Source organism: Macaca nemestrina, chromosome 15 (assembly GCF_043159975.1).
Source record: "Macaca nemestrina isolate mMacNem1 chromosome 15, mMacNem.hap1, whole genome shotgun sequence".
In the NCBI taxonomy this organism is placed as follows: domain Eukaryota; kingdom Metazoa; phylum Chordata; class Mammalia; order Primates; family Cercopithecidae; genus Macaca; species Macaca nemestrina.
In genome coordinates, this window is record NC_092139.1 from 28981408 (window position 1) to 28998401 (window position 16994).

The 16994-nt window shown below is 43.8% G+C and overlaps 1 protein-coding gene across 4 annotated transcripts in view; it reads right to left on the minus strand.

Moving 5' to 3' along the window:
• LOC105496282 (PHD finger protein 20) overlaps positions 1 to 16994 on the minus strand; it is a 189607-nt gene that overhangs the window by 95260 nt on the left and 77353 nt on the right. For 3 of the 4 annotated variants that reach the window (XM_071079431.1, XM_011766549.2, XM_071079432.1), the window contains 3 exons: positions 16308 to 16479; positions 11900 to 11984; positions 1033 to 1112 (listed from right to left, as the gene is read on the minus strand). In XM_071079431.1, coding sequence (XP_070935532.1) covers positions 1033 to 1112; positions 11900 to 11984; positions 16308 to 16479 — 337 coding nt within the window. The remainder of the gene's footprint in view (positions 1 to 1032; positions 1113 to 11899; positions 11985 to 16307; positions 16480 to 16994) is intronic. The other variant, XM_071079430.1, reaches the window with a different exon arrangement.

The window sequence follows — 16994 nt, forward strand, 5'->3', positions numbered from 1 at the left end:
CAACAGCTGAAATTAGTAATAATCAGGATTTTTAAAAACACCAGTATCCAAATTTTGATCTCTATTTTCCCCTCAACTATTAATACACAAACACAAAAAAGACAAAAAGGGGAAAAATCATGAAGAAAGTAGGCAACACTTCTAGATGGCCCATATTTATGCAAACCATATTTCCAGTATCAAAACTGAGGCCCCATGCTCAGGCAAATACATGCATGGTGACTGGAACGACAGGATACCAAATTCACAAACCAGGCACATCTAGCACAAGTGGCTGTCCAATCTGTGCCAAATGATAGCTCTGTAAACAACCAAGTAATGGTCCTAAGCTAAAAGACAGAGCTAGATGGAGAGAAAACATACTGGAGGTCTCAAGCAATTCAACGAGTTCCCTGTGATGGCTAACAGCTCTTGTGCGGGGCAGGGCACAGAGAGAAGACAAGAATAACTAGACATTGTTGAAAAAAGATGACGAAAACAGAACATAGGCAATGGTATCCAAGTATTTGGCACTTTTGAAAAAAAAATCTCTGTTAAAAGGAAACAGTGGCCGGACACAGTGGCTCACATCTGTAATCCCAGCGCTTTGGGAGGCTGAGGTGGGTGGATCACCTGAGGTCAAGAGTTCGAGACCAGCCTGACCAATATGGTGAAACCCCGTCTCTACTAAAAATACAAAAAAAATTAGCCAGGCATGGTGGCATGCGCCTATCATCCCAGCAACTCAGGAGGTTGAGACAGGAGAATTGCTTGAACCCAGGAGGTGGAGGTTGTAGTGAACTGAGATTGCACCATTGTACTCCAGCCTGGGTGACAGAACGGGACTCTGTTTCTAAATAAATAAATAGGAAACAGCAAAGAGACAAATATTTACAACTTCTGAAAACTTGTGTATTATTTTCTGGTGAAATTGTGTCAGATGGAGGAAATAAACACTTGCCATCATAAACAAATGTAATGTCTTTATTTGAGGAAACAAAACTACAGTGTTAGCATTATTCATAACACAAAGCACAAAACCACATTTCTCACCTGATCTTTGGAAAAAGCTTTGACATGAATATGTTTGACAGTCTGAACTACTCCATCATAAAATTTCACAGTGTAAGTACCTAAAATTCAAGAAGATATCATGATTTTAACTCACAATTTCATGAAAGTGGTAACTTTTCAAAGTATAAACATAAGGGATCTCCAACTACATTAATCTCATAGGCATTTAAAACTGTTTAAGTATCATATTCAGTCTTACTTATGTCCAAGATAACAGTATGCTTGTCTTCATTTCTTAGTTAAGATTACACAGTTTTCTACCTACATAAATTGAAATCCATCAAAAAAATAAACTCACTTTTAGATGCTTCATTAAAATAAAAAAAAAATTGCACTGAATTTAAGTGAAGAACAGAGAGCAGTAAAACAATTAAGAATGTGAGGAAAATGCAGACTTATTCCTTGGTGAATTTTTCACTTTTATAATTTAATCTTTATGTTCTGGGATCGGAGGCAGTAATAGCTCTTAAGTTTCAAAAGGAACATCATGGCTCACGCCTGTAATCCCAGCACTTTGGGAGGCTGAGGCAGGCGGATCACGAGGTCAGGAGTTCAAGACCAGCCTGGCCAACATAGTGAAACCTGTCTGTACTAAAAATACAAAAAATTAGCCGCGCTTGGTGGCAGGCGCCTGTAATCCCAGCTACTTGGGAGGCTAAGGCAGGAGATTCACTTGAACCTGGGAGGCAAAGGTTGCGGTGAGCCCAGATCCTGCCATTGTACTCCAGCCTGGGCAACAGAGCAAGACTCAGTCTCCAACAACAACAACAAAAAAAGCAACATCATATTCTGCTAAAGGTATTGGGTTTCTAGAGATGTGTTCTATTTCCACATCTCAAAATCCATTTGAATTATCTTCATGATACAATGTTTTAAAATAGAGACTTGGCCAAAACACAAAATGCTTGCTGCTACATTGTTAGTTTTATTTTGTTACACTGTTAGTTTTTTCCCAATAGAAAAAAAATTGTTCAAAAAAGATCCTTCCCTGCTAAAAACCTTAAGCTGGAAACCCAAATAATCTTATCTTCCCAAATAAGGTGTCCAACTACAGAAGTTCTCATTAGTCGCACCCAAACAACACTTTCAAATTTTGCATCTTAGAACCAATTCATGCCCCACCCATTTTTGCCCCAGGGATTTAAAATAATAATCACAGTTAATCTTGTCAAGATTCAGTAAACCATTGGTAATCACATAATGGTTTCCACTAGTAAACAGGTTTTTCTCTGTTTAGAACCAATTCCCCCAACCCCTGCAAAAAACCCTGAGGTCTGGGAGCGGAAGATTGCAACAACAAAGTTAAGACCTGGTTTTCACCTTCTGGTACATTCTCTTCCCACACCCCTCCACCGCCAGTCCTCAACAGGGCCTAGTCAATGGCTAATCACGGCTACCAAATGAAGTCCAAAAGTATTCAACGTCCAACGCGATCTGAGCCCAATAATTTTCCAAACCTTATTTCTCATTACCACCATCCAATACCCACCAACTCAAAGTGACAAGCTACCCACCGAAACTGCCAGTGACACTTCTATCTCCATATCTGTATTAAACTGTTTTCCTTCTGGGAATGTGCCATTCCGTGATCTTTAAGTGCCCGGCTCAAATACCCACAACAGTTCTGTAACAGCTTCCTGGCTTTTCAGCTACTAATAATTACCTCCTGATCTGAACTTCTTAGGCTCATTTGGCACCAGCCTACAGAGCTTCAAACTTAGGTCTACCTTCATATAAGTACAGATCGCAACTCAAAAGCAGGCTCTTCAAGGCCAGACACCACATCTTAGACCACTTTCTTCCACACACAGTACCTGCCTCAGAGTAGACCAGTGCTTCTCAAAGTGTAGTCCCATAGCAGAAGCATGAGCAACTCCTGGGAACTCATTAGAAATGCAAGTTACCAGTCCCATCTCAGATACACTGAATCAGCAACTGGGAACAGGGGACAGGAATATGCGTTTTTAACAAGTCCTCCAGGTGATTCTGATGTACACCAAAGTCTGAGAACCACTGCCATAGACAATTAGTAATTACCTACTGACCTTTATTCCTGGTATTTACAAAATAAAGGTGATTATTTGTCACAGGTGTCACCAATACATAAAGAAACTAGCTAGCAAGACAGACAAAATTCGATGTTCTCACTTATTTGTAGGAGCTAAAAATTAAAACAATTGAACTCATGGAGATAGAGAGTAGAAGGATGGTTACCAGAGGCTAGGAAGGGTAGTAGGTGGGGGGCGGAAATGTCGATGGTTAAGGGGTACAAAAATGTTAGAAAGAATGAATAAGACCTAGGTTGCTAGCACAACAAGGTGACTACAGTAAAAAATAATTGTACATTCTAAAATAACTTGGCCAGGCGTGGTGGCTCACACCTGTAATCCCAGCATTTTGGGAAGCCGAGGCAGGTGGATCACTTGAGGTCAGGAGTTCAAGACCACTCTGGCCAACATGGTGAAACCCTGTCTCTACTGAAAAAATGCAAAAAACATTAGCCAGGTGTGGTAGTGGGCACCTGTTATCCCAGTTACTCAGGAGGCTGAGGCAAGAGAATCACCTGAACCCAGGAAGTGGAGGTTGCAGTGAGCCAAGATCATACCACTGCACTCCAGCCTGGGTGACAGAGTGAAACTCTGTCTAAAAAAATAAATAATAAAAATAAAATAACTACATAATTGGATTGTTCGTAACAAAGGATAAATGCTTGGAGTGATATATACTCCCACTTACCCTGATGTGATTATTACACATTGCATACCTGTATCAAGATATCTCATGTAACTCATAAATACATACACCTACTTATGTACCCACAAAAATTAAAAATTTAAAAAAATTTAAAATATAAAAAAAAGAAACTGGCTAGCAAACAAGATATAAGGATATATAGTTATGCCTGGTTGGGTTAAAACATCAGCAATTAGATGACACCACCAATTAGATGAACAGGCTATGATAAAAGGATTAGAGCATAAAAGGATAAGAGCATAAACAATTATCTACACAGGCAGCTCAGCAATGACTTACAAGTACTTACAACAAAAGTCTGGGTTCCTGTTTTTCCCTGACTATACTGTGAGGGTGTTGGCAAGCAAAGGAGTTATGATAAACAATGGTATGGAATTCTAAACAGACCCTTCTCAAGCAACCATGGTGCAACTCTGGCAAGTCTGGGGACAGAGATGGGGGGATGGGAGTTTTAAGACTCCCGTTATCTTGAAATCTTAAATATTATGTGTGCCGACAAGTCACCCAAGACTATATTTTCAACTATTTTATTAACAAAGTTAGTTCAGCATCAGTTACATCAAAATGAAAACTGTTGTTTTTACAGGCATTTCCAACATCCAAAAGTCAATATTAAGTAACGTTACCTAACAGTCCAACATTTTCAGCTATTTGGAGTTAATTTTGAAGCTTACTCCTGATGGCAGATTCCAGAAGGAGGACTTACATAAAAGGAACCTGAGTTCCATGATTAAGTCTGAGACAGCTATCATTGGAATCCAAACCTGTCTACTGACCTCTGACCAATTTTTTCCCAGCACCCCACACTGCCTGTTGCTCAGGCTCCTCAACCTAATTCCAAACCACAGACCCAGAGTAGCACCAGCCACTCTGAAATGACCCAAACTACGGCCAAAGGTGCTAGGGACGACTATCCTTAGATATATCTAGGTCTTTGATCCTTTTAACTTCCAAAGGATTACCAAGGATCATCTTGAAACTTTCTCCTTTAATCATGCTAAACACTGCCCAACTTGGGCTTCAATAATTCAGAGACAATAATGGACAACAGAGAGGCCAAAATTTTGCTTTAATGGTTTCATGTATATTACTAAAAGATTGTCTTCCCATGGAATCCTCCCATAGGTGACTAGTAGTTCTCCTGTGGCCACAAACACTATCTAACAAACATGTAAATGAAGGAACTCAAAGTAAGTGTATCCTGTTCTATCTGCTCTAACTTGACTTAGAAGGGCTACCTGCCTCAGACTCCCTTGAGAAGCTTTTGCCCTTAGACTTTAAGATGAAACAAAGCTTCCTGGCCTTGCCCCTCTGAGGTTTAAGGACTCAGCATTGCAGACAATCCTATAGCAGTCAGTAATAGTAGAAGTTTCTAAGAACAAAACTAGAGATGCATAACAAGCTCATGTTCTCTAGGACCAAAGACATAGGGATACTACAAGGGTGATTTTGGATTGGACAGATTTATGTTGCTCATGAAATCTACCACAACTAATATTCCAGGGCCTCTTTTTTTCTTAGAAACAGGGTCTTCATCAGCTGGGCGTGGTGGCTCACGCCTGTAATCCCAGCACTTTGGGAGGCTGAAGCCGGTGGATCACCTGAGGTCAGGAGTTCAAGACCAGCCTGGCCAACGTGTTGAAACCCCGTCTCTACAAAAATACAAAAATTAGCCGGGCATGATGGTGGGTGCCTGTAATCCCAGCTACTCGAGAGGCTGAGGCAGGAGAATCACTTGAACCTGGGAGGCAAAGGTTGTAGCGAGCCAAGATTGTGCCACTGCACTCCAGCCTGGGCGACAGAGCAAGACTGTCTCAAAAACAAAAAAGGGTCTTCGTCACCCATCCTGAAGTGTAGTGGTCTGGTCCTAGCTCACTGCAGCCTCAAACTCCTGGGCTCAAGCAATCCTACTGTCTCTGCCTCACAAGTGGCTGGGACTATAGGCATGCACCAACATGTCCAGCCAATTTTTTATTTTTTAATTTTTAGTAGAGATAGCAGGGCATGGGGGTCTATGTTACCCAGGCTGGTCTCACACTCTTGGCCTCAAACAATCCTGCCACCTCGACTTCCAAAAGCACTGGAATTACAGATGTGAGCCATCATGCCCAGCGTCCAGGGCTTCTTTTCTATCTCATTCACTCTTCGGAAGTCAGATTATTCCAGAAAGCCACAGATGGAAAACAGAGGGTTTTCAAACATGTTTTCTCAGGCTGGTCTGAAAGTAGTGAGTTATCTCAATTGATTGTTCACAGTCAGTTACAGATCGAACTTCTTATTCTACTCTTTCCCTCCTCCTCACGACTGCTTTCGACTAGTCTTTTTTTTTTTTTTTTTTTTTTTTTTGGGGGGGGGATGAGTCTCACTCTGTCTCCCAGGCTGAAGTCCAGTGGCAGTGGCGTGATCTCCACTCACTGCAATCTCCACCTCCGGGGTTCAAGTGATTCTCCTGCCTCAGCCTCCTGAGTAGCTGGGATTACAGGTGCACACCACCATGCCCGGCTAATTTTTGTATTTTTAGTAAAGACGGGTTTCACCATGTTGGTCAGACTGGTCTTGAACTCCTGACCTCAGGTGATTCACCCGCCTTGACCTACCAAAGTGCTAGGATTACAGGCGTCAGCCACCATACCCAGATCAGCCCTTTAAAAAAAAAAAAAAAAAAAAAAAAAAAAAGACTAGTCAGGTCGGGTACGGTGGCTCATGCCTGTAATCCCAACACTTTGGGAGGCTGAGGTGGGCAGATCATGAGGTCAGGAGTTCAAGACCAGCCTGACCAACATGATGAAACCCCATCTCTACTAAAAATGTAAAAATTAGCCAGGCGTGATGGCATGCACCTGTAATCCCAGCTACTCGGGAGGCTGAGGCAGGAGAATCACTTGAACCCAGGAGGCGGAGGTTGCAGTGAGCTGAGATCAAGCCACTGTACTCCAGCCTGGGTGACAGAGCGAGACTCCATCTCAAAAAACAACAACAACAAAAGTTTTCTTGAAGTCCTTAGGCTTCCACAGATTGTTGAGGAGTGAGGATGTGCATATGTCTGCGGGCACGCCTTCCCTCCCTCTAATTATTTTCTTCCCAGCAATTTTACATATTGGGTTTAGGTTCTGTGGCCAATACAACACTCATCTATTTCCATTCCCTCTTTGACTTCTAACTGCTCAAAAGAGTCCAGAGCAAAGGCAGTGAACACCCATAATCACTGAGCAGGAACTGGGACCAGACCCTGTCTCCCAACCATGGTTCTCAAGACAACACCAGGCTCCAGAAAGTGCAGACCACTACATCCACTCTCGCATTCTATCAGTGAACACCTGGACCTAATTGACAACACCTGCCCTCTTAGGACAACCCTGCTCCAAAGAGGCAGCCTGGTACCGTGGGAACAACAGTTTAGGGACTCTGGAGAACCACAGACCTCCATGCAGATCTCAGCTCTACCATCCAAGCGTTTTATAACCTAAAGCAGTTTCCCCCTGTGAGCTTAGTTCCTCATCTGCAAAATAAGAATGGGGTTAATGGCAATAACCTTTCCATGTTTGTGTAAAGATTAAATATGATAAGATATGGAAATAACCTAGCACAGGGCCTGTCACAGACCAAGGGATCAATACCACCAAGTCACCCTAAAAGGGAAGCACAGCACATTGACAACCTTTTTTTTCTTTTTTTGTTTGGAGACGAGTCTCGCTCTGTTGCCCAGGCTAGAGTGCAGTATAGCACTATCTCGGCTCACTGCAACTTCCGCCTCCTGAGTTCAAGTGATTCTCCTGTTTCAGCCTCCTGAGTAGCTAGGACTACAGGTGTGTGTCACCACGCCTGGCTAATTTTTGTACTTTTAGTAGAGATTAGGTTTCACCATGTTGGCCAGGCTGGTCTCCAACTCCTGACCTCAGGTGATTCACTGCCCTGGCCCCACAAAGTGCTGGGATTACAGGCATGAGCCACTGCGCCTGGCCAGACATTGACATCTTTAAAGGCTATCTAGGCAAAAAAAAAAAAAAAAAAAAGGGGGGGGGGTGGCGGGAAGCACAATCCCTCTTCCCCCAGAAGAAGAAAACAGCAGCCAAGTTAGCACCTGCATGTGTGGGCCTAAATCTTCCTTTTCTCTTTCTACAAAGCTGTTCACATAGTATCAACCTCCCCACATTTCAAATGTAGAATCAGTTACAGCATGAAGAAAACAAAAAATAAGAGCTCCTTCAGCCAGAGACTCTAGAAACAAGATCATTTCCATAGCATCTCCTGTTATAAATGCAGACTTCAGTCACTGCCCTAGAGACTGAACTGGCAGGGTAGGTAGGGGACATGACCCAAAAATATGCATAGTTTTTAGGAAGAAGGAGCTGATTTACCTGCTTATTCAAATTAAAGAACCACAGATCAATAGAAAGGAACAATTCCCCATTTTGTCATAAATGCTAACCTACAAAGTAGTTTCCTTAAGGAAAATCACTTACAGAGCAGAGTTGTACACTACTGGGGGCAGAAAGCCCTGACAGACAATTGACTCTGCTATTCCCCATGTGAAAAAAAGAGGAGCTTCGGGAGGCTGAGGCAGGTGGATCATTTGAGGTCAGGAGTTCCAGACCAGCCTGGCCAATATGGTGAAACTTCGTCTCTACTAAAAATGCAAAAATTAAAGCAGCAGCTTCATTGCTGCAGTTCTATCTTCACCTTCAGGACGTTTCCCTTGGTCAAAAACAAACTAAGTCGTCTCCAAGGTCGAAGCATTCAGCAAACAATGATGGCAGAGCCACCAGAAACGTACACCTGATTTTCATGACAAATACGGTAATACTGTATTAGCTAGTGGAGCCACTTTCTGTATTGCTCTATGGACATATGTAACAACACAAATCAGAATAGAATGGAGCCTGTCCCCTGTTGGCAGAGTCACCCCCCAAAATGGAGAGAACAGTAATCATACCAGCTGGTGTAATAATGAATTGTTTAAAAAACAGCTCATAATTGATGCCAAGTTAAAGCACTGTGTACCCATTAAGATATGGCATTACTGAAGAAATAAAGTACATTTGAAACCTTAAATACATATAAATTAGCCAAGTGTGGTGTGGCATGTGCCTGTAGTCCCAGCTGCTCAGGAGGCTGAGGCAGGAGAATCGCTTGAACCCGGGAGGCAGAGGTTGCAGTGAGCAGAGATTGCACCATTGCACTCCAGCCTGGGCAACAGAGCAAGATTCTGTCACAAACAAAAAAAAAAGGGAGGGGGAAGCTAGGCAGCCCCAGCAAAGAGGTGGGGTCAGCTCACCAGAGATGGCTTCCAAACAAAGATTCCCTGAAAGTAGAAACCCATCTTTTACTGTCTTTTACAACAACATAGACTGAGAGTCTAACAAGACTACCAACTGCCACTGCCTTCACACTAAATAATGCTTAATCTCCACTGCTGAAGAACCATTCCAAGTGAAGAAAGCTAAATAATATGGCATTAAATGCCCTATTTTCCAAGTGCTAACAGACTCCCTTAAGAAACTAAAGTTGTTATTTAGTTCTGATTCAATCATGCCAGACTCCTCAGTGCCAGCAGCTGCCACTTCCACTCTGGCTAGAGTCCCCACCCACCAGCCAGATCAACAATCAGCCTTAGCAAAACATCCAAGGAGATTAAGAGTGGCAAGAAAATCACACCAAGCCTTCTAAACATAAATCTACAAGGCGTGACTTCACTATATCCCCTGCCTCCTCCTGGCAGCACCAACAAGACATAAGTGACATTTACAGGAAATAAACATGCTGTCTTGCCAGCAGAGCTGCTCCTCACAGGGCCATTAAGCTGGTGGTCACTGCTACGGATGAACCTAAGGCACAGCAGAAAAGACCAGGGAAAGAGAGAAAAGAGAGACTAGCATTGTCGCTCCCAATCCCACAAGTAATCCCACAGTGAATCGTGATGAAGCAGAAACTGATCATTAGCACTAATCCAAACCTAACATTTTTGAAATAATTATTTCAAAGAGTTTCTGACCCATCCCACACACAAACACAAAACCTTATAGAGACAGGTGCCTACCATGATTAACCCGCACCATCCTGCCCTGCCTCCTCCTGGTAGCTCTATTTCAGCACCTACTTCATTCTACCTTGAAGCAGGTCTTCTTTTATTTTACTCCATGATGCCAAGCTCTGGGCTTTGCAGGTATTAGATCTAAACAGTAGATTACTAAGCCTTCATTGCCTCCACCAACACATCTTCCCACCCCTCTTAGAGGCATTAATTATCTTCATCTCCAAATCAGACATAGATCTGAGCTCCTACAAAGGCTAGCCTGCCTTCACAATCTGGGTGGCCAATAGTACCACCCGGCCTGTCTCACTAACTTTCTGTTTCAGGATTGCCCCTCTCCCATATCCTCTCCTCCCTCTTCCAGTTAGTCCCAAAAACCAGTCAGTGTGTCAGCGTAATACAGGACTTCAGACCTGAGAACCTCAGGAAAACAGGTTTTGGCAGAAATTTCCATTCATTTTCACGTCCTTCAATTAACTAAATTTCACTGGACAGAATATGGAGCTTCAGAAACAATATATTAGCAATGCAAATGACCATTTTAGGAACTACCATAGCCTCGAGATTCTCCCTCCTATAATTTTAGCTTCTGGAGGAAGCACAACTGAAAATACTTTTTTTTTTTTTTTTTTAAAGAGACAGTCTCATTCTGCTGCCCAGGCTGGAGTACAATGACACTCTCATAGCCTGCTGCATCCTCAAACTCCTGGGCTCAAAGGATCTTCCCACCTCAGCCATGCGAGTAGCTAGGACTACAGAAACATGCCACCATCCTCATCTAATTTTTTCATAGTGAGATGAGGTCTCACTGTGTTGCCCAGGCTGGTCTCAAATTCCTGGCCTCAACTGATCCTCCCACCACAGCCTCCCAAACTGCTAGGATTATAGGCACGAACCATGGCGTTTGGCCTGAAAAATACTTCTCTAAAAAGTTGCGGCTGGATATGGTGGCTCACACCTATAATCCCAACACTTTGGGAGGCTGAGGTGGGTAGATCACATGAGACCAGCCTGGGCAACCTAGCAAAACCCCGTCTCTACTAAAGATACAAAATTTAGCTGACCATGGTGCACGTCGGTAATCCCAGCTACTCGGGAGGCTGAGGCAGGAGAACTGTTTGAACCCAGGAGATGGAAGCTGCAGTGAGCTGAGCTGGCACCACTGCACTCCAGCCTGGGCAACAGAGCAAGACTCTGTCTCAAAAAAGAACAAGAAAAAAAAAATCATTCTCAGACAAAACTTGGTCAGCCTGAGGCCCAGCAGTTAGCAGAATATTAATAAATACCTGAATAACTTCATCAAATGAAAATTCAGACTGGCCTAAGAGTCAACCCTACAGTGGCATCAAGAGGCCTGACTTCCCTAAACATTCACTTCAGAGATCATGGAGACCACACATACCCTGGTGGAACGTGCTTACAATGGTATCTCTGGGACCTAGATTCTATTCTCCAGGTGTCAGGATTCTGACCATACGTATTATCCTCAAAACTCTTTGCCTGCCCTTTTACTAGCAAAATGAGCCTCTATTAGTCAAGTTTCCCATTCTGTCTCTTCACACGTTCAGCTCTGGCAAAAGAAACCCAACTCAGTGCTCTAACTTCCAGCATCCCAGTTTCCACTAGCCAACTCCAATGTTACAGACCACCCTCAATCACCTTGCATCAAGAAAGCACATTTTTTAAAGTTTGTTAGTGTTCATTTAATTTCTAGGCTATTCACAAATATTCAGGGCTATCTCATCAATTTTATTAGGAACTCCTAGACAGCAAGTACCTGCATACCTCCAGGAAGAGTGACAGATGAACTGTGACTGTTTTAGAAAACAATGACTGAAAATTAGGGGGTAAAAAGTCAAACTACCTTTTTTGTCCAGTTTTCTTTACACTTATAATTTCTTCCCAACTCCTGACATAGTGATTAACTTGAATAAAGCAGATACCTAGGCAGTAAAGAAATACTGAAAATATACTATCAAGCTCTAACATTACAAACATCCCCCCCCCCAACCACCACCACCTAAGTCATGAGTAAAAACAACTACAACTCAAATGCCTTACCATCCTTGTTAACAGCAGTGACTTTGGCCGGGTAAAAACGACAATCAGACCAGCAAGCAAGGACCTGCTCATTTATTTGAAATTCCTAAAAAACATAAAAAAAAAAAAAAAAAAAAAAAGATCCTGTTACCAACCTAATTTCACAGGACATGCACTGTACCAGATCTCATAAAAGAGGCTGGGATTGATAAGAGAGTGAGAAAGGAAAGTAGCTATTGGGATGGAGGAAGATATTTCTGTTGTTCAACACCAGGAGTTGCTATAATTTCGGTGCCATTTGTCCTCGCCGAAAGTTAACGTTTTCAGGGCAACAGAGTTGGAGATGGGGCCTATGAGAGGTGTTTGGGTCATGGTGGCAAATCCCTCATGAACAGATTAATGCTGTCTCACAGGAGTGACTTCTCGCTCTCCTGGGAATGGATTCATTCCCAAGAAAGCAAGTTGTTATAAAGCAAGGCTCCTCCTCCTGTTTGGTCCCTCTCTTCACACTTGTCTCCCTCTTTGACCTTCCACCATGTATGACGCAGCATGAAAGCTGATGCCAGAAGACAGTACCATGCACTTGAACTTCCCGGCCTGCAGAATTGTGAGCTAAACAAACCTCTTTTCTTTATAAATTACCTAGTCTCAGATATTCTATCATAGCAACACAAAAAAGACTAAGACAAGAGTCAAAACAAAAGGGCTGGGACACAAGACCTCAATAAGCCCAAGAGGTCTGGGCAGGCACGGCACAGCACTGATGATAATTCCACCCTAATCAACATACATTCTGAAAATGAGTGTAAGAGGCCAGGACTACTAGGATACACATCCAGTATAGGAGTTAGAAGATTATTTGGCCGGGCGCGGTGGCTCAAGCCTGTAATCCCAGCACTTTGGGAGGCCGAGGCGGGCGGATCACAAGGTCAGGAGATCGAGACCACAGTGAAACCCCGTCTCTACTAAAAATACAAAAAATTAGCCGGGCGCGGTGGCGGGCGCCTGTAGTCCTAGCTACTCAGGAGGCTGAGGCAGGAGAATGGCGTGAACCCAGGAGGCGGAGCTTGCAGTGAGCCGAGATCGCGCCACTGCACTCCAGCCTGGGCAACAGCGTGAGACTCCGTCTCAAAAAAAAAAAAAAAAAAAAAAAAAGAAGATTATGAGGCTACTTCATACTCAGGGAAGCAGCATTTAATGCCACCTATACTTCTAAAGGGTCTTTAGCCAGGGAAAGCAACCATTCACCTTTAATATTTTATACACTTTTCCCAGCACACAGTTTGCACTGATAAATTTTGCACAATGGGCCAGGCACAGTGGCTCACACCTGTAATCCCAGCACTCTGGGAGGTCGAGGTGGGCGGATCACCTCAGATCAGGAGGTAGAGAACAGCCTGGCCAACATGGTGAAATCCCCTCTCTACTAAAAATACAAAAATTAGCCAGTGTGGTGGCAGCTGCCTGTAATCCCAGCTTCTCAGAAGGCTGAGGTAGAAGAATCACTTGAACCCAGGAGGTGGAGGTTGCAGTGAGCTGAGATCATGCCATTGCACTCCAGGCTGGATGACACAGTGAAATTCTGTCTCAAAAAAAAAAAAAAAAAAAAATTTGTAGAATGAACACTGAAAAGTCAAATGGAACAATACTGAATAATCCTTAATTGGGAAAAAGAAAAAAAAAAGGCCAGCAAGAGTTCAAGTTCCCTAATAGGGTTAAAATAGAAAATAAGCCAGACACAGTGGCTCGTGCCTGTAATCCCAGCACTTTGGGAGGCTGGGGCAGGTGAATCACCTGAGGTCAGGAGTCTGGCCAACATGATGAAATCCCACCTCTACTAAAAATACAAAAATTAGCCAGGTGTGGTTGGATGAGCCTGTAGTCCCAGCTACTCAGAAGGCTAAGACTCGAGAATCACTTGAACCTGGAAGACAGAGGTTGCAGTGAGCCAAGATCATGCCACTGCACTCCAGCCTTGGCAATAGAGTAAGACTGTCTCAAAAAAAAAAAAAAAAAAAAAAAAAAAGATAAGAAAAAGAAAATAGAAGGCAGGGCTGAGTCAGATCTAAAAGTGGCAGGACCATTATAGATGTCTCAATGCCTGTTTAAAAACCTTAAAACTGGCCAGGCACAAGGGCACGCGCCTAAAATCCCAGGACTTTGGGAGGTACAAAGGATCTTCCTTCTTTGGCAGAAAGATCCCTTAAGGCCAGGAGTTCAAGACCAGCCTGGGCAACATAATAAGACCTTGTCTCTACAAACAAAAATTTTTAATTAGCCAGGCACAGTGGTACATGCCTATAGTCCCAGGCACTCAGGAGGCTGAGGAAGGAGGATTGCTTGAGCCCAAGAGGTCAAAGCTACATTGAGCAAAGACTGTACCACTGCACTACAGACTAGGCGACAGAGCAAGAAAACGTCTCTTTAAAAAAACAAAAAAACGGCCGGGCGCGGTGGCTCAAGCCTGTAATCCCAGCACTTTGGGAGGCCGAGACGGGTGGATCACGAGGTCAGGAGATCGAGACCATCCTGGCTAACACGGTGAAACCCTGTCTCTACTAAAAAATACAAAAAAAAAAAAAAACTAGCCGGGCGAGGTGGCGGGCGCCTGTAGTCCCAGCTACTCGGGAGGCTGAGGCAGGAGAATGGCGTGGACCCGGGAGGCGGAGCTTGCAGTGAGCTGAGATCCGGCCACTGCACTTCAGCCTGGGAGACAGAGCGAGACTCCGTCTCAAAAAAAAAAAAAAAAAAAACCAGGCTGGGCGCAGTGGCTCACACCTGTAATCCCAGCACTTTGGGAGGCTGAGGCAGGCAGATCATGAGGTCAGGAGATCAAGACCATCGTAGCTAACAACGAAACCTGTCTCTACTAAAAATACAAAAAATTAGCCAGGTATGGTGGCACGCACCTGTAGTCCCAGCTACTCGGGAGGCTGAGGCAGGGGAATCACTTGAACCCAGGAGACGGAGGTTGCAGTGAGCTGAGATCGAGCCACTGCACTCCAGCCTGAGCGACAGAGCAAGACTCCGTCTCAAAAACAAACAAACAAAAACATGGCTCTTGAGCTACTTACTCGAGCCCGCTCCCACTCTATGGAGTGTAATTTCATTTCAGTAAATGTGTGCTTTCATTGCTTAAAACAAAACAAAACAAAACAAAACAAAAAAACCTTAAAACTAATACTTCATACTGCATTTTGAAGTCAGTAAAAGCTCCAGGCATAGAGATAAAATTGAGAAAAATGGAATACAGTCCAATCAATTCCAAGTTCTTTGAGGGCTTATAAAAGATTTCGCATGACAAGCTTACCCCTATAATCCTAGCACTTTGGGAGACCAAGGTGGGGGGATTGCTTGAGCCCAAGAGTTCAAGACCAGCCTGGGCAACAATGTGAGACACTGTCTGTATAAAAAAATTTAAAAATTAGCCGGGTGTGGTGGGCCCATGGTCCCAGCTACTCGGGAAGGTGAAGTGGAAAGATTGCTTCAGCCTGAGATTGAGGCTGCAGTGAGCCATGATCGCACCACTGCATTCCAGTCTGGGCAACAGAGCAAGACCCTGTCTCAAAAGAAAAACAAAGACCTTGCATATGAGATTAGTACAATGCTCTACATGGAATGATCACTTTCTTTTCTTTTTGAGATGGAATCTCACTCTGTCACCTGGGCTGGAGTGCAGTGGCGTGATCATCTTGGCTCACTGCAACCTCTGCCTGCTGGGTTCAAGCGATTCTCCTGCCTCAGCCTCCCGAGTAGCTGGGATTACAGGCACCCTCCACTACACCCAGCTAATTTTTCATGTTTTTAGTAGAAGCGGGGTTTCACCATGTTGGCCAGGCTGGTCTCAAACTCCTGATCTTGTGATTCACCCGCCTCCGCCTCCCAAAGTGCTGGAATTACAGGTGTAAGCCACCGCGCCTGGCCAGAATGATCACTTAACAAAAGATCAGACAGCTTAACAAAAGATCAGAAGATCTACTATGTGCCAGGCGGTGTTCTAGAAGTTAGGGATACAGTGCTGTAAAATTGGTCAGGAGTTTGAGACCAGCCTGGCCAATGTGGCAAAACCCCATATCTACTAAAAATACAAAAATTAGCCATGGTGGGCACCTGTAATCCCAGCTACTAGGGAGGCTGAGGCGTGAAAATCGCTTGAACCCGAGAGGTGGAGGTTGCAGTGAGCAGAGATTGCACCACTACACTCCAGCCTGAGCAACAGAGCAAGACTCTGTCTCAAAAAACAAACAGACAAACAAACAAAAAAATTGGGATTCTTCAAGAGCCCCAGGTGTCATTGAGATCTCAGGGTTACAACTATAGGCCTAAATAAGAACTGGTCCCCAGCTGCTACTGAACATCAAAGATTGAAACACAAACAGCCCAATAGCTGACCTTGCGTACTACAGAACTTCCCAGATTTCTTACTCACAGAAGATCCATCCTCTTCATGCAAGCCCTCTTTCCTCAGCTGTATTTTCTCTAAAGGGCGTAAATAAGGACTGTCCCAGCAGAACCACTCATCATAACGATGGTTCCAGCGCTTGAAATGGATGAGTACTTTTCCTTCCTCGTAGTCAATGTCTTCTATGTGAGCTGGATACCTGAGTCAGAAAAAAAAAAAAAAAAAAAAAAAATTGGCATTCCTTTAATACCTACCCCAAATATCCAAATATCCATAATGGTATATTTCCAAACCTCTTGCCAAAGGAGAAGGTTACCAGGCCTACCGTTTAGAGACTCTGTGTAATTGGGTCATATCACAAATTAGGGAAGGTAATAGACCTGAGATCCAAATCCCAACCTGCATATTCCTTATTTTATGAACTATTTTATTTTATTTTATTTTTGAGACAGAGTCTCGCTCTGTCACCCTGGCTGGAATGCAGTGGTGTGCTCTTGGCTCACTGCAACCTCCTGGGTTCAAGTGACTCTCCCTGCCTCAGCCTTCCGGGTAGCGGGGATCACAGGCACCTGCCACCATGCCCAGCTAATTTCTGTATTTTTAGTAGAGATGGGGTTTCGCCATGTTGACCAGGCTGGTCTCAAACTCCTGGCCTTAGGTGATCTGCCCGCCTCAGCCTCCCAAAATGCTGAGATGAACCACCATGCCCGGCCA